The sequence below is a fragment of the Tauraco erythrolophus genome, chromosome 9 (genome assembly GCF_009769465.1).
Source record: "Tauraco erythrolophus isolate bTauEry1 chromosome 9, bTauEry1.pri, whole genome shotgun sequence".
Lineage (NCBI taxonomy): Eukaryota > Metazoa > Chordata > Aves > Musophagiformes > Musophagidae > Tauraco > Tauraco erythrolophus.
The window spans coordinates 41,549,475-41,576,823 of NC_141473.1; the positions used below are offsets into that span (position 1 = coordinate 41,549,475).

The following is a 27,349-nucleotide window of genomic DNA, read 5'->3' on the forward strand; positions in this document are numbered from 1 at the left end:
AACATGCAGTGACTGAAACCTGAGGGTTTGGAGCTGGTCAGTTCAGATATACAAAGTTTTAAACTCGAGGATTCCATGGAAAGAAGAAAAAAAAAATTAATAAAACTCCATGGTATCATGAAATACCCTTCAAAGACGTTTTTTTAAATTGAGTTTTAAAGTTCTTAGTGTCACTTAAAACACTGCATTAGAAATGGTCAAACGCAGCAGCAAATGACAGTGTTCAGTTGCTGTGAATGTAGGATGTCAGATTTTTGTGAAATGCGGGGGTTTAAGGAAAAGAGGCTGGATTGTACTTCTCTAATGGTTAAAATTCTGTTGAAAATAGCATTTTGTTATTTTTAGTGCTGTAGTAGAGAGAGGTACTAAACTTGTGACGTGATTTAAGAGGAAGGACAAGCTAAAATCAAATTTAGAATAAATAAGTGATTCATTGGTTAATTTCTGAATAATTTCAAACCTCACTTCACAGAAACACAGTTTAGTCGCTTAGAAATACTTGAAACCATGACAGGTAGTATTTTCAGCACAACTACACTTGCTGGTTTGTTTTTTTTTTAGTGTTTCAAATCAAATTCCTTGTTCGTTCACTCACATGTCCGTTTATATCCTTCCCTGGACCTGTCCCTCTATTTCTACACCTGTTCCACCAAAATAAAGTCCAGAGCTGTCTAGAACTCACCTCGCTTCCAGGCCGGCTGTTTACTTTTAATGAGTTTTTATGGTGGTGGTGATGGAACCCTGAGCCTGAAATGTCAGCACAGATTTCTTACCAACACACTGCCACGGACCACGCTTGGATAAGTTCTTTTCCCTCCTTCCTCTTGGCATTCACCAAGGGAAGCAGCTAAACCACTTTCCGTATTGGCTGCTCCTACCCTGGCTCCTCCACCAGCTGGAAGGAGGAGAGGGCTGTTCAGGGGAGCCATGACCACCAGCGAGCCATGATGCACCGGTGACTCTCTACCCTGGCAAATACTGAACTATTTCAAGTGCATCCACATTCCTAGGCAGCCCGCTTTATCGTGTCAAACTCACGTTACAGCCCAGATGTCAATGTCTATTCCCAAGATGACTCTGGGATAGCAGCCCTATTGCTATGGGAGCGCTAGAAACGTGCACACCTTCTCCTTCACCTTCTCTCCATTCTTTCTTTTATGAGCGCAGCTGGGCTGATGCTGCTTGGATCGCACCCAGGACAGGTACCATGTTTCAGTGGCACATCATTGCCAGTAACGCCATCAAGCTCTTGGAATGAGCTCTTCCAGCAATCTGCAACCGGGGCTCCAGAAAACTGTGGGCTGAGAAAGCTGGTGGGCAGACAACCACTACCCCTCACTTACAAGTTCTCCATGGCTGGAGACACGGGTCTTGAGTCGATACGGTTAGGCCTTGCACAGGCCATCCAACTTGAGAAGCATAGCAAGGTATGTCCCACCACTGATTCCCCATGGCCAACACAACAGCCATGACCAGGGCTGATCCCCACCGAAAGAAATGACCACATGTACGTATGAAAGCTCCATGATCAAATGTGCATGTTCCTTCTGTCATTTCCAGGGCTCCAAATGCTCAGAGGATGAGTAAATTCTGCAGCTCCGTGGGTTTTTATGCTGCTTCAAGGCAGGATCCTCTCCTTGACTTAATTTTCATGGGCTGTAAAAGTAATAGGAGACCTGGAAAGACTGCTGGAGCTCACTGTCTCTGACTAGAGCCAGAAAAAGCTTTACTTCAAGCAAAGTAACCACTCACAGCACAGATCCTGGAAAATTCAATTAAATTCCACCCCAGCAATTATTACAGCACACCAATAGATCTTCCTTTATTTATTTTTGCAAGATAGAGGCCAGGGATTTTGACACCAAACTAGAATTCAATCCGTCATAGTAAAAATTCATCAGAAATCTAGACTGCATTTAGCAGCCAACTCTGAAATTGCTATAAATGAGACTTCACAGCCTCTGCAAGACTCATTGCAGATTCTATGCAGCCATCAAAGTTGGAACGAGTAAATCCATCGCCCCCGCAGATCAGGAGGGGTTGAGCGTGAAGAATCATTTGTCCTGGACAATTGGGCACAGCTTTTGTAACCTGAAAAAGAAAAGCAAAGAGGGAAAAGAAAATATTTTATTTACCTGAATTTCACACCACAAAGGTTAGCATTCCTGGGAAACACACCTTCACATGAAGCACCCCTCCCATCCCAGATCGTAGGTCCCAGTACCACAGGACCTACGATCCAAGTACCACAGGAAAATATTTATCTCCTGGAGTTGAATAATTAGAACAAAACTTTCCCGTATGTGGAAATTTAGAAACTTCACAGCCCCGTCCTGTCTTAGTCTTCTTGAACAGAAATGAATTGCCTGACCGTGGATAGACAAGGTATGGAGATCTCTACGCCAAAAGGTGTGAAGATACACAATCTCACATCAGCCAAGGTGGGCTTGCAAAAACTCCCTAGTATGTAACTGTTCGACTGGGGAAAGGGAGCCTGCTGTTTCCAAGAGAGCCTGCAACACAATCGGGGTGACCAGGGGACCTTCCTGCATGGGAAGTGAGATGGACTTCAGAGCAACGACTGTCATGATGCCTTGTCCATGCTTCGTGCTGCTGTGCAAGTGTGTACACAGCCTTGGGACAACCCACCCCATCTCCAGCCCTGCTACGCTGGTCTTCATCTCAGCAGCACAACAATTTTTAGACGCTGCTAGAGATACAATCCACACTTTGTAAGTAGCATGGGATAAGTGATGAATAAGGTTGCTTTGATAAATATTTGATGTCATTCTCAATGTATTGAAATATAATTTTCCTGGCACTGTACCCTCAATTAAACTCGTACCTGTGGAGTGGCAGCTCTTGAGCAGCACCGTGTAACATCTCTAAAAATGAATGATGGACTTTGGCCAGCATCTATTCACCTGAAGCCACTGGGAGCTCACGGGGAGAACAGACCTCTTTCTGGTGCCGTACTTTATGACCACCACCAACGCGTGTCAGAGTAAAAGCACACAGCAGTTGTGTTTTCACCACGCTTGGTGGGTCACACGCTGGCCCAGCCCATTTCAAACCCACGTACAAAGGCTGAGTGTCCATGTTGCACTGAATCAGCGCATCCCAGAGCAGCACCGGTGAATCTCGGAGCAGCAGCATGGCCAAAATGTAAACATGAGGGCAAGGCAGGCTCAGGCAGGAGGGATGAAAAAGATAAGAAGGTGCAGGACAGCTTGATGACAAAGTGGTCAAAGGAGGAAGGTGGGAAGAAACAGTCTGAGAAAAAGAATGCAAAACAAGACCCATAAGGATAAAATGATGAAAAAGAGGAAAAAATATCTAGAAAGCCAGAGAGAGAGAGGGAAGAAAAGGAGCAGAAGCACAGCAGTAGAGCAGCAATGGCGATCAAACCATAGAGACCATAAAGCATGATACAGAGTACAATTTTCTTTCGATCGTTTCTTGACTTTCTGCCTCTGGTCTAAAGATGTGTTTTGGATTCCTGTGCAGTAAACTGGTTCTGCATTCCATCTCGTGACTGTCAGCTTCGGTGAACAAGACCTAGAGTCCAAGGCATCTTGTTGAGCCCAGGGGATTCTTCCATCGACTCAAATGTACACTCAGCTAGCCACTGCCGTGCTGTTATCTGCCACTTCCAAGTGCGGATCAGGTGTGCAACACCCACACTCATGTCACTGGCTGCATTTGGCATTACCAGCATGTTAGCATCTCTTTAAAGGAGGCAATTATCCAAAATGAATTTGTAGCCAGTTGAGATCCATTCTCCATCATTCCACTCAACAGAAGAGTCTAGCCATGTACGGTAAATCCAGCCAGAGATCGTCTTTCTCAGACTAATTTTAGGTCAGTAGTTACTGTATTTCTAAATTTTTCGTACAGATTGAGGTCACTGAGCATAAACAATGAAGAAATGTTTGGCAGCAAAAGCCTTTTTGAGTGTCCTTCCTTCTTGGCTACTCGGCGTTTATTTGACGCTGGCTGGACCAAACAGCTCGTGGTTTGTCACGCTGGTGACAGGATCAGTATTTTCACATCTCAGCCTGCATCCTTCCACCTGTGTGCCAAGGTTGGGCGCTCAATGTAGTAAAGGCCCTCACTCTAGACACAGTGACTGCAGAAAGGAATGATCCTGCCCCTTCTTCAAGTTCTTCTGAAGGCGTTGTCCAACATAAATTCCAAATTACCCTCGGCTATATGGTGCAACCTGTTGGATCTCCATCCTTGAAGACTTCAAGACTCAGCTAGACAAAGCCAATGTCAAGGTCACCTCGTGCTGGTGATAGTTCTGCTTTGAGCAACAGCATGGACTAGAGACCTGAAGAGGGCCCTTCTGAGGTCTCCTCTGAAGAGGTCCAGTTTCTATGATTCCGTGCTTTCTCCCTATCCCTTATACAGATGAAGTGACTCTGTCAAAGGGACATGATGGATTGGGAAGCTGTTGGCTTTGAAAGCTAATAGTGCCTTATCGTAATTAAAGCAGGGGATCCAGAATTGCAGCCGTGCTCCTAAGCAGTGTCAGTAGAAGTTTGGAAGTCCTAATCCCTCATCCGCCACGGATAATTGTAATGTCTGCATTTTAATCCTAGGATTGTGTTTGGCCATGTGAAGGACGTTACAGCCGGATTTAATTAACAAGTAGGATAAATCTCATCTAAAAGAGCCAGGGGAGAGATGCACCCATCTTGTCAGCTCCCTTTGCTCTGTGGCAACAGCTTATTATAATTAAAAACAAGGATAGCTTTAAGAGAAAGAGGGAGCTCTGTCCCAGATATTTAATTTAGGCAGTGATTATTTTATAGGGTGGCAAGGGATCTCTTTATGGGGATAACAGATCCGACCTCCACTGACTTATTTGCAATCTCAGACATATTGACATTCACCCGCCGAATTAAAGACTGGTGATAAAAAAAGCCAAAAAGCACAAGCAGCTGCTGAAGGTGGTGGGTTTGGTTAGCAACAGCACGGTCGATAGCAGGCAACAGAGGAAGGAGAAAAAAAAAAGCAAAAATTTTCCAGTGGTTTGAGAAAATAACGGAGCATCATCCGGTAGTACGATGCCTGAATGTAATTTTTAAATTCAGGGAAACAGGACGCGCACCTAGCGATTTGGGAAGGCGACAATTTGGAAGCAATTGTGGGCTCTAAGAGTTCATTCCTACAGTCCCTCCTCCAGCTGCATCTAAAATGATGAAGCACTAGGTACAAGGTTAGAATAAATCCTGCACGGCCATAATTTTGCCGGGATTCGAAAAGCACAGTTGTTCGGTAGAACGCAATTGAGAATTTTTCTTTTATTCGGCAGTAAGAAATTAACTGCCGCTCTTGCCTCTTCCTTCATCCATGTTTTCATGGTGAAATAAATCAGAATGGGCCACAGATGACACGTCACCTTTGACACCAGGCTGGAAGTGTGAGCAGTGCAAGGACAAGGCACATTACGCCCTTTCCTTGCACACATAAACAAAGCAGCTGAGTTTGACAAATTTTAGGATAGAGCTCTGTGGTGGCAGTAGTACCTAGAGCGTATTAACTCTGTTTCAAAATACTTATTTTGCTTTGGAAGCCCTTTCCAGAGTTGGTCAACCAAGTGTCTGTCTGTTGTAGATAGATCCCATTCTTCCCCTCCCTGCCACCTGCAGCTCGCAAGCAGTTTGAAGCAGAAAGATAACAGATAACGCAGGAGAAAAGACCACAAGTGGCAACCAGAATAGGATAGAATTATAGAATCATGGAATGGTTTGGGTTGGAAAGGACCTCAAAGATCATCTAGTTCCAACCCCCCTGCCATGGGCAGGGACACCCTCCACTACACCAGGTTGCCCAAAGCCTCATCCAACCTGGCCTTGAACACCTCCAAGGATGGGGCATCCACAACTTCTCTGGGCAACCTGTTCCAGTGCCTCACCACCCTCAGAGGGAAGAATTTCTTCCTTCTATCCAATCTAAATCTCCCCTCTTTCAGTTTAAAGCCATTGCTCCTTGTCCTATCACTACACACCCTTGTCCAAAGCCCCTCTCCAGCTTTCCTGTAGGCCCCCTTTAGGTACTGGAAAGCTGCTATAAGATCACCCTGGAGCCTTCTCTTCTCCAGGATGCCTTAACAGTGACAACTGTACAGAGATACTGTTAGTAGCAAAAAAAAAACAAACCCTGAACTGACAGAGGAACATACAAAACATACCATGATTTTCATATGAGTCACCTGAAACATGACAACCTACACTGAGGTCGTTTCTATACAACAACTGAGAACAAACACTATGAACTGGGAAGTGATTTGCAAACCACCAATACCCAACTCGCAGAAAAATCAACGTCGTGCTAACGAGACCAGGCTCCTAAATTGGATGCACATCAGAGGGTGTGAGCAGACTCATCTACAGCAACTTTTCCAGACTTTATAAAAGGAAAAATTTTTCGGGGTCTGCTTTAAGTAAATATTTGGCATCAACTTCCACATTCAGTTTCACCAATGTAATTGAACTTAAGAGGCTTTGGGTAAACATGTAGATACGCTCCAATACTTTAGGAAATTGCCAACAATTTCCTTGGAATTTTAAAAGAAGTCTGTAAAATATACACATTTTGCTATTATTACCCTTAGGTAGTTTACTTTAAAATAGTTTTCGCATCACATACTGTTAAATTGAACTGGGCCAAATCAAATAATAACAATTAGTGCGTCTGAACGCCAGCACTTCTGCTGCTCTGTGGTAGGGTGGGAATTTTATCACATCTTTCGGATACAGAAGAGACAGATTGAGTCATATTTTTAAATACCAGTGAAAATCTCACCAAAGTATGTGGGATTTACTTCCTTCCTGTGCACTGCTCCTGTCCCTGCTTACCAGGAGGGTGACTGCATAACTTACCAGGTCCCCTTCTACATAAAAAGATGACTAGGAACAATCTGGCTCTTGCTGGCCAGCCTTGGCTGCTGCTCATGGCTACGTGGAGGAATGTCTTACAGATATGGAACAACTCTCCCCTTTCCTCTTGCTCCCCGAGGATGAAAACCACCGGGTGATACGACGTCCTGTTTCTCACGATGCATTCCAAATTTGCACTGTGGCATTGCCCCAGCAGCGTCCTCCCAGCTGCCCCATCCCACTACGGATTACCTGGGAGTATCTCCATTTCTGACACTTGATGCTGGCTGGTTCAGGCAGGGATGGCACGATCCTCTCCAGGTGATGGAGGATGAACTGCTGCACCTCGGCAGGGTCTGAATTCAGGTGTTCACTTCCAAACGTCACAGTTGTGTGAACTACAACTGAGGGCCCAATTTCAGGAGACTCTGAAATAAAGAAGAGAGATGCTTTTGAAAGATAACTCATAAATACTTGTCTTCCCCCCCACGCTGACAACTACGCCTCTAGCCTAGGAGTCAGCAAGAACGAAAATATCTGTGGCACCACCCAGTTCTTCAGCTGGAAAAAAGACAAAGAGTAACAACACAAGTCATTCACAAGAAGCACAGTGAAGGAGTCGAGGCTTTTTGCTAAATTCGTGACGCTTTTCCCATTGCAATAACCCGAGCTCCACGTGTTTCCTTGAGGAACCTCAAGGCGTTCCCACACCCCGTAAGTAGCAGCTGGGAGGAGCAGGGAATATACTGGAACCAACTCTTAATCTTTTTCCTCCTAGACCTTTCGACAGGCTCTACAAGGAGGGCAACAAACTGGTGATTGTGGCAAACTGGTGAAAGAGAACAACAAAACGAAAACACGTAAAACTGCTTCGTAGGGATTTTTCCAGCCATAGTGCCAATGAGCACCTCTACAATCGCAGGGCACTTGAAGGCATGTGGTTGTGGTCACCCACCCACAAGGTCTTGCTTGGGGGGTGGTTGTGGAGGTGAGGCTTCCCAAAGCCTCAAGGGCTTCCCAAAGCCCTCCCAAAGGGCTACGCTTGCTGCTGGGACTTGTGCTATCACCGACAACGGCAAAGGGGAAACCTTCTACCAAAGGCTGAAGCTCACCCAGCCATGTGATAAGATCAAGGTTTTGGATGATAAATAAAAATAATAATATAAATAATACATTTTTTGGGGAGGATGGAAGTTATTATTGGAAACGGAACAGCTCTGACGCCACTCATGGGGATCGATGCCAGGGGCTCGGCGCTCTGCTTACGGCTGAAGGCACGTGAAGAACCCCATACTGGAGCAGGTGGCTGCACCCAAAGGAGTTCAAGGAGGATTGTCTCCATGGGAAGGACCTCCCACACTGCTGGAGATTAATGGTGGAGCAGAGATGCATCTGCAGTCCGTGCAGGACCCCATGCCAGAGCGGGTGGCTGCACCCTAAGAAGCCGTGACTCCACGAGAAAAGTCTGTGCTGGGGCAGTCTGATGCGTCAGGACTGGATCCCATGGGAAGGACTCGAGTCAGAGAAGTTCGTGGAGAACTGTCTCCTGTGGGAAAGGACCCCACGCTGGAGTAGGGGAAGAGTGTGAGGAGTCCTCCTCCTGAGAAGGAAGGAGCAGCAGAAACAAGGTGTGACGAACTGACCTGCAACACCCCCCCCCACCTTCCCCATCTCCCTGCACCACTGCGGGGAGGACGCAGAGCTGGGAAGAAGGGAGGGGTGGGAGGAAGGTGTTTTAAGATCTGGCTTTGTTTCTCCTTGTCCTCTCTGTGTGGAAAGTCTGTTTTGCCCATGACCATGCTTGGTGGGCGATACCTCCCTGTCCTTGTCTTGACCCTTGAGCCTTTCATTACATTTTTCTCCTCTCCATCCCACCGAGGGAGAAAGAGCGAGTGAGTGGGTGTGTGGTGCTTAGTTGCCCCCTGGGGCTAAACCACGACAAAGTCCCCTTAAGGGGAGAATCTCTGCAACACAGAAATATGAAAGACTGAAACATGAAACCATCATGAGATAAAAATTGTCTTTATGGCAAAGGACAAAAAAAAAAAGAAGAGAGTTTGTTGCATTACTGTGAAAAACATCTGCTCCCTCTACAACTGGTTGCTTATTGGCCATGCAACAGTACTCACACAGTTGAAAGGCTAGAATAAAAACAAAACTTTACATTTATGGAGGAGAAGAAGAAGGTGAACAGAAGCCAGGGCAGGTTAGCTTGAGAAATCAGCACTTCCTTTTAGCCTGAATGAGTGAATTCAATTCAAATTTTGCTGCTCTAGCTTCTAGGAGATCAATGTGTGGTTGGCTACATGCACGTTTTGGGGAGTGTGAACCTTAAATACAACTTCTGTCCTCAGGCAAATGAGCAAGTGAGCAAAACTCGGAAGTTTTTCACTTAAAACAGGCTGCAGTGCACGGGAAGGAACTGAAGCTGATGTTCATCCCAGTAGACTTGGAAATGGTCAAGCTTCATTATGGCTGGGGCTGAAGGTTCTCTACAGCAAGACACTTCCATCCCTGACAGCGTGTTGGCTTGTCACCTTCCAGACTTGGTCTGGACAGCCAAAAAAACAGTGGCCAGAGAATTTGCCTAGAGGATTTTCAGGCTCAGTGATTTCCCTGTGCCAAGACACGATGAGGACCCAGCAGATCCTTGTATGAGTCATTCCCGCTGGGGCTGTTCTGCTTCGAGTTTGACGGAGCAAGGACACAACCCGAGTTCTGCTGTATTTCAGCTGAGAGCCTGAACTCACCAAGCTGGTCATTAAATTAAGTGATTTCCCCTCACTCCATTAACCAGAAAGTCTCTCTTAGCCTTTTCTGGCTAAACCTTTGTTTGAATTAGCACATTCCTAGCAAAATACTTTAGTTTCAGCAAATGAGCATTTTATGACCAAGGAATCCACAAAGAAAGAGGCAGTTGAACACCTTCTGACCAGTTCTGGCTGTTAGGTACCAAGCTTGCTAGAAATCTTTCTCTCTGCTGTGTTGGTGAAGAGATTTCCAGCTCCAGCTCCTCCAGTTGGAGATCCCCTTTGAGAAGATGACAAATTCCAGCTTTCCAAAGGCAACTAAAATGTCTTTCTGCGATAAGCTTTCTGTCCTTGCTGACTACTTCAGAAAACACGGCGGCAGCAGTACCAAGTCCTAGCACCCACAGCAAGCATGAAAGCAAAGGCTTTAACTTCAGTTGGAAGTATCCCTTCACCGAGTCTCTTTCTTGGATAGGCCAGCTCAGTCAACCCTTGCTCTGGAGAACTGGGAAAAGGTAGAAAAAAGAGTGGGAAGATGTTTCCTGGTTGTGATCAGGAATGCACCCTGACAGGGCATGTCTGAAGGCACCAAGCCATGGTGCTGCCTGTTCTCAACGTTCTCCTTTTCCAAGTAAGGCACTCCCAAGAGCAGAAGATCAGTTGCTTCACTCTATGGGTTATGCTCACCAGCTCGGTTTCCAGCAAGTGCTAGAGCTCTTTTCCTGAGTGATTTCCTGAAATGTCCAGAAACTTTGTTTCCTATTTTAATCTGAGGTGTTGATTTTGCACTCTTCTGCTTTGGGCTTGAAAGTAAGCCTTAACCATCAGGGATGGACAGGTCCAAGACATCTACCCAACATGGATTTGGGATGAGGGCGAAGCAGATCTGGAGACAAGAGACTGTGGAGTGAAACAAGCACCACTCTTCTCTAGAAGCAGAGGCTCAGCCAAAGGGGCCATCTTCTTCCCTGAGCACTGATGAATTGATTGCCTGAGACTAACATCCAGCCTCAGACTCATCTTCCCGAGATTCCTCCTGCCACCCCCAAGCCCGGCTTCACAGCCTAGCACAGGACACATCTTTGTTCACATCAGCTTTTCCAACTGTCTGGAAAAAAGTCAGAAATGCTACTCAGTCTCTCCTTCCCATTTTGGGGAAGAAAATAGGTATTCTGACGTCTCCACCTAGAGACTGTCAGGGACAGAAGACCAAGTGGGGAAACCTATTAGGTACCCTGGGATTTACTATAGCGTACACGGTATTTTGGCAAATTCTTTCCTATAAATTTGGCAAAAAGGCTCATTAAAAGATGCCTAAGCACTTTAATAAAATAAATATTCGTTGCTCGCCGTGACTTGTTATAGCCAATGATTCTTGGACAGGGCTGCCTTCTTTCAAACCTCTCATCTCTTCCATAGCATGTTCAAAACAAGTTTCAGGAGAACAGGCAGTTCGTTGAGTTTTTAATTCCTCCTTTGAGCTACTCATAGCTTGGAGAGCTTCCAGAGGCCACTGAGTCACAGCCTTCCAGTACTGAAATATGCAGCCTGCGAGGATCGAGTTTAGCCTCAAGTCCTTTTCTTTCTTCTGCAAAAATACTGGCTAACAGGGGAGTTGAAAATAGACTTTTCCCTGAAAGCAACGGAGGTCATCTCCGCCTTGATGCACGAAACGACTGTTGAGCTGTCACAGGAGTAAAACCCTCGTTTTCCTCCCAACGTGTTCAAACCAGGCTGCAACAGCTCGCTTCAAAATGAGGGCTTCTGGCAGGGCTTCCCATGAGATTTTAATTTCCTTTATTTGTGGCAAGTATGCAAGCAGTCCACGGCCACGCTAGCAGATGACGAAGTAGCATGGGAGATGCGGCAAGCCCGGGAACGCTCGGCAATGCGAGGGGTAAGGATCTGAGGGTGAATGGAAGCAGCACAAGAGCTTCCATCTGCTCCCAGTTCTCCCCTCCTCTCATTCCAGCTGCACGGCAATTAATCCGACTGGTTGATGCGGTGGAAGGCGGAAGATGATGGGTAGATCAGAGCTAGAATGAGATGGCAGAGTTGGCTGTAGCTTGGGTCCGAGGTTCAGGATAAACATATTCCTTTCAAGACTCATTTTGCTTTCACTTAAACAGAAAGGAACTGCACAATCTTCAGCATATCGCCCCACCCAGCCCAGCATCCCATCTGTGACAGTGAAGGTGTCACAGGATGCATCCCTGCCTGCCCAGCAGCAGCAGCTGGGGCTGTGCAGACCCCGCAGACTGTGGAGTGGTTGGCTTGCGTGGATGGGAAGATGGGCAGAGCCAGGCTCTGATGTGGGTCTCAGATTTAACATGACCACCCTCCTTGGGATGTCAGCCACCACCACGTCTTGGCCACCACCACCATCTATATGCAGTTGTTCCGAGCAGCCTGCAAGGCTGAGGAGAGTAGTAGGGATGAACGAATATCAGGTTTTTTTGTCCCCAAGTATGAGGTTCCACCAGTCTCCCACAGACAAGTCTGGTCCACGAAGACCTTATGGGAGACACTAAAGCACTTCAGACCAAGTTTGGCAGCACTGTCAGTCTGATCAGCAGTGTCTTTCCCCCTTAGTGAGTATGAAACCACATACGTGGAAAAGGAAAATGGATGAATTGAAAAGACAAGAGACTAAATAAATGCAGCGTTAAATAAGTGGGGAATCAAAAAGTGAGGACCTAACTGCACCTTCCACATCCTAAAGGGAAGGTTACAAACATGACAGAGACAGACTTCTCTTAGAAGCTCAAAGCAACAGGACAAGAGCCAACGGGCACAACTGCAATGAGAGAAAATTCCACTTGGATATGAGGATCTAGCCCCTTCCCACGTGAACGGGGCATCCTTGGGACGGGGCCCTGAGTGTTGGGGGCATCTCCATCCTCGAGGACTGCCCCAACTCACCTGGACACCTGCTGTAGCTGTGACGTTTGCTCTGCTGGGAGCAGGGTCAGGACAGAGACCACCACCCCTGTGCCTCCAGCTGGAGCTTGGTGGGTTTGTATCAGCCCATGAAAACAGTCAAGGAAGACCTCCAACACTGAGTAGCGTGAAGCACAAGCTGTTACAGGTAGAGGGCATCAGCCATCTGGAAAGGTGTCAAGGAGATAAAGCATGAAAGCAATTAGAGCTCACCATACACTGCACTTCAGCTGGTTTTAACTGTGAATTAAGCACTAGGAAAGTCTCCCCATGTTGAACTCTCTGGGGGAACTGGATCATCACCTACAACCTGGGAATGAGGGGAAAGGTATTTGGACTGCGAGCAGGAGAAGGTGGCCATCAGCTTCTTAACATTCCGGGACTCATCGTTAATTCCCAGCTGGAGGAATCACACAGGCTGTGTAAAGAAAGAGAAGGACAGACTGCTGACAGCGAGAATTTATGCAGGATTAAGCCTGTTAGGAGCATTATCTTCCAGAAAAAATACGGGGCTAATAAAAGATGCCCTGGAGAACAGCACAGAGAACAGAGCCCAGGGTCGCTTCCCTAGCACAACGGCTTGTGGCTCTGGAGCATCTGGAGACCCAAAGGTGGCTCTTAGCTCTGAATAACACATTTAGGGCAGAACGGTGAGATGAAAGAGCATGGTGAAGCTGCTCAGCAGAGCTGCTCAGGCTCGAAGCGTAGCTGTCACTATTACAGTGGGATAAAACAATCTGTAGGTGGATTCTTCTACTCGCTCTGTACTGCAGGACAGTGGCAATACAAACAGCCCATGGTGCCAAGTCGTCCCACAGGGACATCTTCTGCCCTAGGAAGTTGTCAGATGACATTAAGAGTGTAAAGGTGGCTCCTGTGGTGGCCACATCCTCCTTTATCATCACTCTCAGGGAAGGAAGGGACAGACACATCACTAAAAATCTCAGTAAAACAAAACATAACTTCTCGGAGAAAGCCCATGGTGGATTATCTGTCCACCAAAATCTTCTCCCTTGCAAAATGCAAAAGCTGCTTTTCTCTGGTGAATCTATGTCAAGGTCAGGGTTCAGAGTCCCTAAATTCAAAAGACATTTTGAAGATCAGCTATGATCCCTGGCATCCACAGAGGCCTGAAGTTTCCTTAGCAGGGAGAACATCATCAGAGCTTGAAAAGTCATAGGATTCATTTGGCAAATGATCAGGATGGTATCTATCATATTCTGAGAGTGTGACAGCTGGAAAGTACCTGTGGAAGGGGAGGAACTGGAGGGTAACATGGATTTCAAGGTGCCAGGAAGGGGACAGAGCACAGTGCTCTTCTACCCTTATATTAATGGTAGAAGGTACCCTAAGAAGGACCCATCCACCCTTCGACACTGCCTGCGCAGCTCGCAGTGGAGACTGGCAAAGACAGGGAGAAGCAGCTACAGCTTCTCCTACTATCCCTGAGAAAGCAGAAGCCAACTGGATTCATCCAAACAACAACATTCTAGGAGAGAAAATAACGTCTGAGGGCCACCGTGAAGCACGTCTTGCAGTTCCTCAGCTGAAAGGATTTGGAGCAAGAACCTGGTACCGCAAGGGACACAATGTCCACCAAGGTGCCAAGGATAGGGTGGTCAGAGAGGCTGATCAGACTCAACCTTAGAAGTAGAAGTGCATTTGTGGAGAAGCATGAAGCAGCACAGGCTGCAACCAGCAGGCCCTGGAAGTGCCCCGTGGCTCACAGGCTCTGCAAAGCCCATAAATCCATCGACCCCTTGGGAGAACGAGATCTGCCTTGATAAAGGCAGAAAAGTAAGAAGCCAAGACCTGCAGATCAGTTTGCAGGCGCCATAGCTACATCCACAAAAGGTCCACAAAGAGGATTGAAAATTTTTACTGGTTCAGTCGTGCTGACATTACAACTTGCAGACAGTGAATGTGGACAAAGCTTGAAGAATTGCCTGTTTTTCCCAAGGGGGCTTGGTTGGACTCACTTCCCAGTTAATTTACTAGTGTGTTCAGTAAATACTCACCAGAACACTGTCTGCCACGGGATTTAGGTATGGAGGGACCTCTGGAGGTCTCTAGTCCAACCTTCTGCTCAAAACAGGGACCAGCTTCAAAGGCAGATCGTACTCCTACTGTTTGATTGCTCAGCTGGAACCCCTCCAGCGCTGGCATGGACATTATGTCTCTCCTTCCTACAGGATCGATCCTAGGATTAGGATCTAGTCTCCAGAAGAAAACTGTATATGGATCTTTCACAGAAACATTTTATTTCTTCCTAGAGGAACCGTGTCAAGCATTTTTCCCATGATCCTGCCCAAAACCTGGAGTCAGAACAGATATCGATAAAAAATGAGACGCGGTTGCTTCCTGCCCCTCAGGATTTTTTAGTCTTACTGGGGAGACAGGCTTTGCTCTCCAAAAGCCATTTCTGGTCCTGGGTAGCATGAGGGGAAGGGAAAGGGCTTCCTTCATCCAGCCTTGGATGAGGCTTTGGGCAACCTGGTGTAGTGGAGGGTGTCCCTGCCCACGGCAGGAGGGTTGGAACTGGATGATCTTTAAGGTCCCTTCCAACCCAAACCATTCTATGATCATTCTATGATTCTCACTGCCACACCAAACAAACCCTCAAAGCCAGGCTGTAGAGGAAATGCTGCTGGGTCAGCGTGGAGGACAGCAGAGAAGCTGGACAACTCCAGAAGGGCTGGAACTGTATCCCTGCCCTCTGGGAGGGATCAGCAGGCTGCCAAAAGAGAAGCCAACAAGCAGGCCTTACAAAATGATATCTAAAATGAGGAAAGGAACAGTGATTGACTTCACCACACCAAGCAAACAAGCAAGAGAGATGGAGGTCACTTTCCAAACGCCACGCTGCCATTTGGCAGAAGGGTTAGCGACCTTCCTGAGTTACCCTCAGAAGTTCCTGTGGTTCATAAGGTCCCATATTCTCCCTGGAATAAAATCTGCTCTATTTCACAAGGCACATTTCGGAAGAGTTTTCTAAAAGGCAGGCGGGGCAGGCAGGGGATTACAAAGCAACCGGCCAGGTCATGAGATGAAAATCTAAATAACTCTTGAACTTTTCCACCTTCCTAAAAATTCTCATTTCGGTACTGAGAAGATAAAGGAATCTGTATTTTAAAATGAAAAAGGATACTCAAGAATTACACTGGCAACCTGTAAGACGAATCTTCCCTTCCAATAATACAAGCTCACAATCCTGAAGCGAAAGAAGGGAACCACCTCCACCTTCATGTACCACCTACCTTTAGTCCTCCAGACTGCAAAGAGATGCAACGACTGCCGTATTAAAGAAACGAGGCTTGAAATAATTTATGCTGAAGAATTCCCACTGTCCCCCTGACCAGTTATAAATATTGATGGGGTGTTTAAGGCAGCCAACCACACAAATACTTAATATTCATGCATGCCGTGCAGGGAATTCAACATAGACACTTCTTGTAGGCTCTTCCTTACATAACATTCGAGCACCGTGCTCCTGCGGCCAGAGATGGGATTTTATGACCAGCAGCTGAGATCCTCGGCTGATGCAAAAAGCCATCCTTCTCAGAAGCTCATCATGCTCCAGATGACATTGGTAATGGCAGTATCAGAGAAACAGCTTCATTATTGATTATTATCGGGAAGAAAACAGACGTCACGCACAGTCATCAGTAAGGAACTAGGCTGTGTCGTGATGAAGTCAACTAAAGGTAGCATGTTGTGCCGTGGAGAAGAGCTGCCAGGGACTCCCTGGGTGCCGGTGACTTCCCCAGGAGGCTCAGCCATGAACAGTCAGGCTTGCTACCTCCTTCCCTTCTCAGCGAAGGTTAGTCCATCACTGAAGACTGCATTCCTCTCTAGCAGTGTACACAAAAAGACCAAACTCTGAGAAGTCATGCTGTTCTGTCTCACCCACCTGGACTGCCGGCAGGATGGCATGGTCACCTGGCTTGTTCTCCGTTACAGAAGTTCAGAGGACATGCTCATGAGGGTTATGTTGAATGCAAACTTCTGATTTAAAGAATAACATTACACTACAAATGTCTGAAGAACCAGCGACCCTTGACCAGCCTGCAAGAAGGAATTAAGGAGAAAACAAAAAGAGAGGGGATGTTGTTGTATCTCCTAGCAAGAAGAGTCTTCATGAGTTTGCAAGTCTCGTGCAAGAAGCAGCGATTCAGAACGCTGCAGCTCATCACAACGCAGCGAGGCACGAGCGGTCCTCGGGGAAGTGCGCAGCTCTGAGAACAAAGCCTGAGACTTCTGGAGAATTACAGACTGCAACTCGCTGGCTCTGCTAACAAATCCATCCTGTTGTGCAATTGCAACAACCTCTTTCAGGTCCTTCACTGGGAAAATGTGAAACTGGCACGAGAAAGAGAGTTTTACACCTCTGCCTTCCTAAATGAGTGGAAGCAGGGACTACCACGTCTCAGACAAATGAAAAGGACAGTCTGGACTTTCACAGTGAGGGCAAGACTTTGCCTTTTGGCCTTTGAGGGCTGGACTGTTTGCTTTTAGGTAGGTATAGATGTAGGCATTTTTTGTATAATGACGTGTTTAGCAAAGAGTCCCTTAGCAGAAAGCTTGGGATGTCTACAGTTCAATGCTGTCTACTAAAACATTGACATTTGAGGTGGTAACAAGGGTTAGATAAACCTCCATTAATAGTGGACGCATCAAAGTAGGTGTAGAAACACCAGAAAAATCACATTTCTGTTTGTGCCTGATCCATTAGTCATTTTCACTTATGCCTAGAGAACTGCAGCCGTGTTCCTCTGTCAGTTCAGGATGATGGGCACGTCTGATGGGCAGCAAAGCGATTCTCCCTCTTAAGATGAACGCACCGGAGAGGGGGATGCATGCAAGTGCTTGAGGAATAACACACAACTGAATATACAGGGTCAGTGAACATGGCATAGAGGAGGAACAGTGGAAACAGGACCATTCAGGCATCAACTGGAGAAGGTGATGGCTTTTTGGGAAGAACGGCTGCTTCACCCAGGAGATCCAACGCAAATCTTTGCCTGATCATTTCTGCTTTCTCCCTCTGAACGCTTACTGTTTCATTGTCACCGTCATCTTCTTCAGATGAATCACAATCAATCAAGGTGGAAGAATGGGAAGAACGGGAAGAACGATGAGTGAGTGGACCATGGCAACGGCACCCCAAAAACCAGACAGTGAACAAGGGATGGCGAGGTGCTGCTGTGCCTCCCATTGAAATGTTCTGGAGGTCAGTCAGAAGCACGGAAAGAAAAGTACAAATGCAAAATACTTTGCATGTGCGTTGCAGCCAGAAACACCGCTCCAGCTAACACGTGCTGCTCTCTCCCTAGTACTACTTTTCCCGGAACAAAGCACAAATCTGCAAAATACAAGTCCACCAGGGAAGACAGCGCAGTTACGGCGGCTGGGTGACTGTTTATATGTCACAAGGAGGGCCTTACTGGAGAGAAACCATCTTCAGTTGCTGGCCCCCAGCTCGTTCCAGCCCTATGATGGTATACAATTTGTTCTTCTTGGAAAAATCTGCTCATATAAACAGATCTCTCCCACGGTATGAGGGAAATCTCAGTGAGAAAGGTATGTGTCAACACTGATGTTCTGGTAGCTTCTATGTATTTGTTAATGATATGTCCCAAATAATATGCTTCCTCTTTGGATAAATTGCATTTGGAGACAGCAAAGACATTGTACTTATTGATAATTCCATTATAACTGCCCAGAGAGGTGGTGGATGCTCCATCCCTGGAGACGTTCAAGGCCAGGTTGGACGAGGCCCTGAGCAACCTGATCTAGTTGGAGATATCCCTGTTCCTTGCAGGGGGGTTGGACTAGATGACCTTTGAAGGTCCCTTCCAGCCCTAACCATTCTATGATTCTATGATTCTATAATTCCATATGTGTTGTTCTCAGTGCTGGTGCTCTGAGACCACATATGCAAGCAGCTGAGGAAAGGATGTGTGAACTTCTCCCTTGGGTTGTGTCCTCTTCCATGCAACTGGAATCAAGCAGCTAGGATGGACACCACCAGTAGGTGCTAGTAAGTATCAAGTACTTACTGTTACACACAACGACGGCGATACTATCTTAGACAAAAATCTCCAGCTGCACATTGTCCTTAGCAAGGAGACAATGTCAGAGAAAAAAAATCACTCTGAGTTTGGCTTTGCTTACACTCTTTTTTTTAGATATTCACTATTGGCTTCTGCTGGAGGAAGCATATCGGGGCGGATGCATCTTTGTTTTGGCCAGTTCAGCCACTCTGTTGTTTTATTTTCCCTCTATTCAGACCAAGGGGCGAAATTCTTAGGAGAAGAGAAATAACAAAATTGGGCTTCCACAGTGGTGAGCTGATTCATCTCTCCAACTCCGTTGCTCCTAGCATAAACTGCTGTTTCTGGAGGCACTTCAAAAGCCATTGCTACCCAGCTGGCTTGGGTGCAAAGAAGAGCATATTTGGAAGAGCTGACTTGAACCATACTATCTATTGCCACGACAAGGAGGAGTGCAAGGTCCTGTGTCTGACATAGGACAACCCCACGCATCAGTCTGGCTGAGCAACGGACCTTTCTGAAAAGGTCCTGCTGGTCACGGTGGATTCACCATGGAACACGAGCCAGCAGCGCAAAGGTGGCAAATCACAGCACGTCAAGGGCCTTGAGCAACACAATCTAACTTCACAGCTGGGTCCAACTTCAACCCTTGCGCAGGGGTAGGACCAGATGACCTCCAGCAGTCCCTTCCAACCTGAATGGCCGTGACTCTAATCAGTAGAGGCGGGTAATGGAACAGGAGGCAACATCCACAGGCTGAGCCTTGGGAAGTTCAGATTGCAGGTGAAGAACCACTTCTTCCCCCAACGGAGGTGCGGCCCTGGGACAGGTCACCAGCGACGCGGGGGATCTCCATCCTGTTCGTTTTTTGAAACCTCAGGTAGAGAAGGCATGGCTGCCCTGATCTTGTGTCAGCACAGCCTGCTGCGAGTGGGAGCTGGAGCAGAGATCTTCAGAGGTCCTGGCCACCAGCGACACTCCTTCCACAGCTTATAACTTCAAACCGCGTGTTGACGGTGCGCGAGAGGGAAGGCATGCCCAACCTTAGGGCTTTCTTCGAGCATGGTGACGGCGTGTAGGTGGAAGGGTGACAGGCAAGGCGTGCGATGCCTTGCCCAGCAGGTACGAACATCACCCACGTTCGCAGACCGCGGGCAGGAAACACCGAATCCTGACCGAAGAAGGAAGACTGGAAACAGAAGTCTCCCAGGTCTAAATGTGAACGTGCTTTAGCACAGTGGATTGGGTAATACTTAATAATTATGGATTAGGCAGCAGCTGATTAGGAAAATCCTTCCTTACTCTGGGACAGTGAGGCACGGTGCTTTGTAGGGCATCACAGAGGTGGGGAGGTTTTTACGCCGGCGTCATGGACGTGGTTGAACCTGGTCACCGTCGCAACGCGAGCCGCTAACAGGATCGGGAAGCGTTTTCAGCTCCTAATGAACTGGATTAAACTCAAAACACTAGTGGTTTTTCTGGAGCTATTCCACGCCAACACACTCTTGGTACGTGAAATACATTTAATAAATAAATGGTCTACTTAGGCCACTGCCATCTTCAAGAAACACATGAGGGGTGTCTGCCTTGTGGGATGTTCTCCAAGCTTTACCAAGGATTTTCCGTGATTATAAAAGCACACTGGCTCACTCCGAATTAGACCGAACAGCCGCAGTTATGTAACTCATCACTACTTCCAAGCACGCTTGGTGGAAACAACAGGAGTTGTAAAGCAGTGGATGATGGGAGATAAATTGGCATGTGTATGAATCGATGTTTAAACAAAGGAACTCCAGTTCTTTCTTGGAATAGCAACATTTTGATGTCTCGAATCCCCCGGCACTGGTTTCATAAACGCAGTAACGCAAACCATGTGCCGGGTGGTGATTTTCTGAGGACCTTCCCGCTTTCATTGTGTATTTTATTCCAGGCCAAATGTGACATTAAACGCCATCCGCTGCGGCTCGGAGTTAAATCCTCGCTCTGTTCAGAATAGCAACACTCAATTAAACAGCGTTTTTCATGATCTACACCCTCTATTGTCACTGTGTTTAAGGGAAATAATGGGAGCGCTGACCTATATTGCGTTTCTTATTATCGATGGAGATGAAGCGTATGCAGGGATTATCGGTGATGTACCGCGCAGCCCAGGGGACATCAATCCGTGTACCAGCTTCATAAAAAAGTCCCAGAGCGTAGCGGGAGGAGTAGCTCACAGATTCCAGTTGCTGCTTTTGACTTTCATTAATTACTGTGAAAAAAGACACAAAAAAAAAAAAAAAAAGAAAAATCAGACAATCCTTCTTCTCGCCAAACATTAAAAGTGCGAATGCTGAGGTTAAGCTGATTATTCCTTCCTGAAAACAACCAGACTGCTAAAACTAAGAATGTAATATTAAGCCTAGTGCTTTGTCATATTTTTTTCTGGGACACCTCCTCATGAAGTTTTAATGGCACATTATGTAGAGTACGTCCTTCACACGCAACCCTCCCCCATCTGCTGGTGGTTTATCTCCCAGTTCTCCGCTGGTTGCCCCCGACTCGAAACTTCACTGACCAGTGACTTTTTTCCAAGTCTTTTCTCAAAGGGTGAGTAAATGGGGATAAGAAGTTTGGGTTGCCTCTAGCACTCAATCAAGTAAATGGTTGTATGACTCCGCAAAAACTCAAATGACTTCACGTATCGACAAAATGAACACAGAGACTCTGGGGAAAACAGCCCTGCAACTTCTGCGTTGCAATTTAAATCATAGAATCACAGAATCATGGAATTGTCTGGTTGGAAGAGACTTTCAAGATCATCGAGTCCAACCATGAATGGTTTGGGTTGGAAGGGACCTCAAAGATCATCCAGTTCCAACCCCCCTGCCATGGGCAGGGACACCCTCCACTACACCAGGTTGCCCAAAGCCTCATCCAACCTGGCCTTGAACACTTCCAGGGATGGGGCAGCCACAACTTCTCTGGGCAACCTGTTCCACTGCCTCACCACCCTCAGAGGGAAGAACTTCTTCCTTGGATCTAATCTAAATCTCCCCTCTTTCAGTTTAAAGCCATTGTCCTTGTCCATTTTTAAAAAGGGGAACAAGGAGGACCCGGGCAACTACAGACCGGTCAGCCTCACCTCTGTGCCTGGCAAGGTCATGGAGCAGATTCTCCTGGGAACCATGCTAAGGCACATGGAGAGCAAGGAGGTGGTGGGTGACAGCCAACATGGCTTCACCAAAGGCAGATCGTGCCTGACCAACTTGGTGGCCTTTTACGATGGGGTGACAGCATCGGTGGACAAGGGTCGACCAATGGATGTCATCTACCTGGACTTGTGCAAAGCTTTCGACACTGTCCCGCACGACATTCTTCTCTCTAAATTAGAGAGTCATGGGTTTGATGGATGGACCACTCGGTGGATAAGGAATTGGCTCAATGGCCGCACTCAGAGAGTAGTGGTCAACGGCTCAATGTCCAAGTGGAGACCGGTCACAAGTGGCGTCCCTCAGGGGTCCGTGTTGGGCCCGGCCCTCTTCAACATCTTTGTCGGTGACGTGGACAGTGGCATGGAGTGCACCCTCAGCAAGTTCGCCGATGACACCAAGCTGTGTGGTGCCGTCGACACGCTGGAAGGGAGGGATGCCATCCAGAGGGACCTTGACAGGCTGGAGAGGTGGGCCCGTACCAACCTCATGAAGTTTAACCAGGCCAAATGCAAGGTCCTACATCTGGGTCGTGGCAATCCCAGGCATAAATACAGACTGGGTGGTGATTGGATCGAGAGCAGCCCTGAGGAGAAGGACTTGGGAGTACTGGTGGACGAGAAGCTCAATATGAGCCGGCAATGTGCTCTTGCGGCCCAGAAGGCCAACCGCGTCCTGGGCTGCATCAAGAGGAGCGTGGCCAGCAGGTCGAGGGAGGTGATTCTCCCCCTCTACTCTGCCCTCGTGAGACCTCACTTGGAGTACTGCGTCCAGTTCTGGAGTCCCCAACATAAGAAGGACATGGACCAGTTGGAGAGGGTCCAGAGGAGGGCCACGAAGATGATAAGAGGGCTGGAGCACCTTTCCTATGAGGACAGGCTGAAAGAGTTGGGGCTGTTCAGCCTGGAGAAGAGGAGGCTCCGGGGTGACCTTATAGCGGTCTTCCAGTACCTCAAGGGGGCCTACAGGAAAGATGGGGAGAGGCTGTTCAGGAGGGCCAGTTATGATAGGACAAGGGTAATGGTTTTAAAATAGAGGGAGGTAGGTTCAGGTTGGATATTAGGAAAAAATTTTTTACTATGAGAGTGGTAGAACACTGGAACAGGTTGCCCAGAGAGGTGGTGGATGCTCCATCCCTGGAGACGTTCAAGGCCAGGTTGGACAAGGCCCTGAGCAACCTGATCTATTTGGAGATATCCCTGTTCCTTGCAGGGGGGTTGGACTAGATGACCTTTGAAGGTCCCTTCCAGCCCTAACCATTCTATGATTCTATGATTCTATGATTCTATCACTACACACCCTTGTCAAAAGCCCCTCTACAGCTTCTTGTAGCCCCTTTAGGTACTGGAAGGTGCTGGAAGGTCTCCCCGAAGCCTTCTCTTCTCCAGGCTGAACAACCCCAACTCTCTCAGCCTGTCTCCACAGCAGAGGTGCTCCAGCCCTTGCATCATCTTCGTGGCCTCCTCTGGACCCGCTCCAGCAGCTCTGTGTCCTTCTGATGTTGGGGACCCCAGAGCTGAATGCAGCACTGCGGGGGGGGTCTCACGAGAGCAGAGCAGAGGGGCAGAATCCCCTCCCTCGCCCTGCTGCCCACGCTGCTCTGGATGCAGCCCAGGACACGGTTGGCTTTCTGGGCTGCCAGCGCACGGTGCCGGCTCATGGTGAGCTTCTCATCAACCAGCATCTCCAAGTCCTTCTCCTCAGGGCTGCTCTCAATCCATTCTCCGCCCAGCCTGTACTTGTGCTTGGGATTGCCCCGACCCATATGCAGGACTTTGCACTTGGCCTTGTTGAACTTCATGAGGTTCTCACAGGCCCACCTCTCCAGCCTGTCCAGGTCCCTCTGGATGGCACCCCTTCCCTCCAGCGTGTCCACCACACCTCACAACTTGGTGTCATCTGCAAACTTGCTGAGGGTGCACTCGATCCCACTGTCCATGTCACCAACAGAGATGTTAAACAGCACTGGCCCCAGTACTGACCCCTGAGGAACACCACTCGTCACTGGCCTCCACCTGGACATTGAGTCATTGACCATAACTCTATGAGTGCGACCATCCAGTCAACATCTATATGAAGAATGGAGCAGCTGATGGCTGCATTCACCACGACATTTCCTATAGGCTGCAGGCCTGGTGTTGAGCAGTAGCTTCAGAAGCGACTTCAGCAGAAGTCCTGCTCCAAGACAGACCAGTCCTGTGTGTGAGGCAGGATGCAATGGGCTGGAGGGGGCAGCTCTCCATACAAGGGTCTGCAGGCAAGAGGCATCTGCAGACTTGTACGAGCCAAGCTGGCCAGTAGTCACAGCAACAAAGGCCAACCAGCCCAGCAGGAGAGCATCCAGCACGTCCAAGGGAGGTGTTATTCCCCTCGGGTGAGGCCACATCTGGACACACTGTGCAATTTGTCACGCCCCCCAGTACAAGTGAGACAACAACAGATGGGAAAAAGCCCTGCGCAGGGTCACTAAAGGGGGTCTCCACTCCTGGGGACTGCCCTGACCCACCCGGACACAGCCCCAAACAACTTGCTGCAGCGGCGGTGTTGGACCTGCTGGGAGCAGCATTAGGCTGGAGATCCCCACCCTGGTGCCTCCAGCCAGAGCTGGTGGGACTGTGCGATCCTGAGGACCCTGCCCACGCCGTGGCCACCTTCACGCGACTGCAATGAACGTGCCGCAAAGGAAAACGCTGGCGTGACCGACCGTGCTGTCACGACTAACGCTGCTCCTCAGAACTTGCACCACCACCGCTACTGGCATACTCCCTTCTCCAACAGCATCCAGGCTGACTGCCCTCGGAGTCTGTTTACACGCAGAGGACAAAGAGCAGGGGAGAGTGCCATTCCTGAGCCAGTCCTAGCAGAGAGGAGGGCTGGTGTCACTCCAGCTCTTACCAGCCTGTGGGTGACCATTTCAGCTGTGCAAGTCTATAAGCGCCAAGATCAAACTCCCTGTCAGGACTGGTCCATCCCAAAATGTGCAGGGACACAATTCATGTCCCTATTCGGTGTCCTCTGAGAGGCTCAAGAAGTAAGCCATGAAGCCTACTACGTCTCAGAAGTCTTGGGGAACCACCAGAGAAGGTCCACCAAGGACATCAAGCCCATTCTTCACAGATGGATGCCTTCTACAGGAGGATGCATGGTCTGCAGTTACATTCTCTCACCTGAAAACCTACCAGGCTACTCATAGGCATCTGCCTCCATCTCCTTGTTTCTCTAGTTGGTATTTTTTCCGTGATGTCTCTCCACTCTATTCCCCTGCACGTCATGCAGAAGACTGATTTCAAGGGCTGCTTTCTGTGCCCTCCCCTGAAATAGTGACCTCTTGTACAAAGTGCTCTCCTAACTCAGGTTCCTGGCTGGTCTCCCCTACTCCACCGTGACCTCCACAATCACACCAGCCTTACTTAATCACCAACACACCAGAGGATCTCAAGTCAGATTCCATCCCAAAGCCCATCAGAAACAAACCTTGAAACGCCCCCAAGAAAAACCCTCACAAATTTTAACACAAATATGCTGGGCAACAGAGAAATGTAGGGGGCAGAAAGAAACACCAATCAACCCACAGAAGTTGGGGAGAGGAACGGAGGAGAAATAACGCATCTGGCACAAAGAGGGGTGGTTGTGGAGCTGCCTGACAGAGGAAGTCAGAGGACTGGCCTGCCCCAGGAGGGTAGGACTGGTTGAGAACAACAGGGTTTGAAGAAGCTCCCTTTCCCTCTCCAGTCCAATGACCCTGCTGAGAAGGTGTTGAGCGGGCCCAGCTGCCTCACCCCTGCACCTAGATCTTTCCAAGGAAGACTCACTCCTCTCCATGGACTCAGGAACTCCTCTAAGCATTGAGTCAAAGGCCCCTCGACCTCTGCTGTCACCTTCCCTTGGTAAAGCTGCCTCCACATAAGTTACGGCACGGTAGGGTTCCCGTTCGTTATACTGCTGGTCTGTGACCAAGACCGAGCAATGGTTTGGCATGGAGGATGCTGGTGGTATGCTATGGCCTCGAATGGGCTTTTGCAGCACACCTACCCGCTCTCCGTAGAAAAACCACCCCATACAACACGCTCCAGAGAAAACCAGAGACTGGCAGTGGCAAGAGCTGCTCTTCATAGAATCATAGAATGGTTAGGGCTGGAAGGGACCTTCAAAGGTCATCTAGTCCAACCCCCCCGCAAGGAACAGGGATATCTCCAACTAGATCAGGTTGCTCAGGGCCTCATCCAACCGGGCCTTGAACGTCTCCAGGGATGGAGCATCCACCACCTCTCTGGGCAACCTGTTCCAGTGTTCTACAACTCTCATGGTAAAAAATTTTTTCCTAATATCCAATCTGATATTATTGATATAATCCAATCCTTGAATCTTCAAGGTCGTTTCTTCTAGCTTCACCCTATGCATGTCCCAGCTGAGGAACTGGTGGCTCCCCTCTCACCCGAGGACTTCAGACGTGGTGCAGACCCCCCGTCTCCATGTGCCGCCCGGTCGGCCGGCTCCAAAAGCCACAACATGCCAAGGGTCCTGCCCAGGCTCGCTCTGCTCCTCCGGGCCAGGCTGCTCCCTGGGGCCCAGGGCTCGTGGGTGCACAGGGCTCCATGCCAAACCTCCAGAGCAGCCTGGCAGGGTGGCCGCCCCAGGCTGCGGTGGGGTGCTGGCTTTCATCCCGGCTTTTCGTGCCGTTCAAAGGTTTTGCATTGACCCGGGTGCTGGCAGGACTCTCCCAGCTCCGCGAGTCTCCTGCAGGCTGGCATCTCTGTCCCCCTCCATCCTTCCCCCCCTCCGACAAGGAGGGGAAGGGAGGGGATTGGGCAGGGATGCGGAGCGGGAAAGGATGCCAGCTCGACAGGACCTCGCACATCCCAGCCCACTGGAAACGTTCAAACATTCCCTGGCCTGTGCTAACTCCCCGCTCGAGCCGTGAATTGAGCAGCACAGACACATCAGGGAACTGGGGTGGGGGGCTCTTTACTGGCCAAGTCCTAACATCGACGCTAGCGATTTCAGCAGGGCTTGTCCCAGTTGCTCCTGGCAGACCACAGGAGCCCGGACAGGGAACAGAGCTGCTGCTAAACACACGCTGCACGGCGGAGGGGATGGATCTTGTCCAGAACCACCCCCGTCCTCTTCCAGGTAAAGGCTCTGCACAGACGGGTTGTGAGATGTCCATCACCACCAGGCCCTCTTCTTCCAGCTATGATAAACAATCCCAATGTATTACACATTCCTGCTGTGCTTCGGAAGAACATAAAAGCCCTATAAAGATGCAAATAAATACGAAGCTGTGATATCCCATCTAAAACACTACTCTTTGTCCAGGTTACTTTGGCAACTCCTTTACCCTTGGGGAGGGGAAAAAAAAATAAAAAATAAACAAAACGTCCCCCAGCCTGCGAAGCAAATTCCCCTGGCAAAACTCAGCGCTGTGGGAATGCATCTGAGATGCAGATGGACTGCCTGGCTGGGGGACCTCTGCTCTGCAGCACACGTGGGCTTCGGCAGGAGAAGGGACCAGCGGGCATCAATTCACT

General features: G+C 48.5%; 1 protein-coding gene across 1 annotated transcript in view; it reads right to left on the reverse strand.

Moving 5' to 3' along the window:
• Nucleotides 1-1,938: 1,938 nt before the first annotated feature.
• The window catches only part of RNLS (renalase, FAD dependent amine oxidase), an 84,802-nt gene continuing 59,391 nt past the window's right edge, over nucleotides 1,939-27,349 (reverse strand). Inside the window, exons 5-7 of the mRNA XM_086616791.1 lie at nucleotides 20,708-20,881; nucleotides 7,140-7,315; nucleotides 1,939-2,091 (exon numbers count right to left, since the gene is read on the reverse strand). Coding sequence (XP_086472917.1) covers nucleotides 1,939-2,091; nucleotides 7,140-7,315; nucleotides 20,708-20,881 — 503 coding nt within the window. The remainder of the gene's footprint in view (nucleotides 2,092-7,139; nucleotides 7,316-20,707; nucleotides 20,882-27,349) is intronic.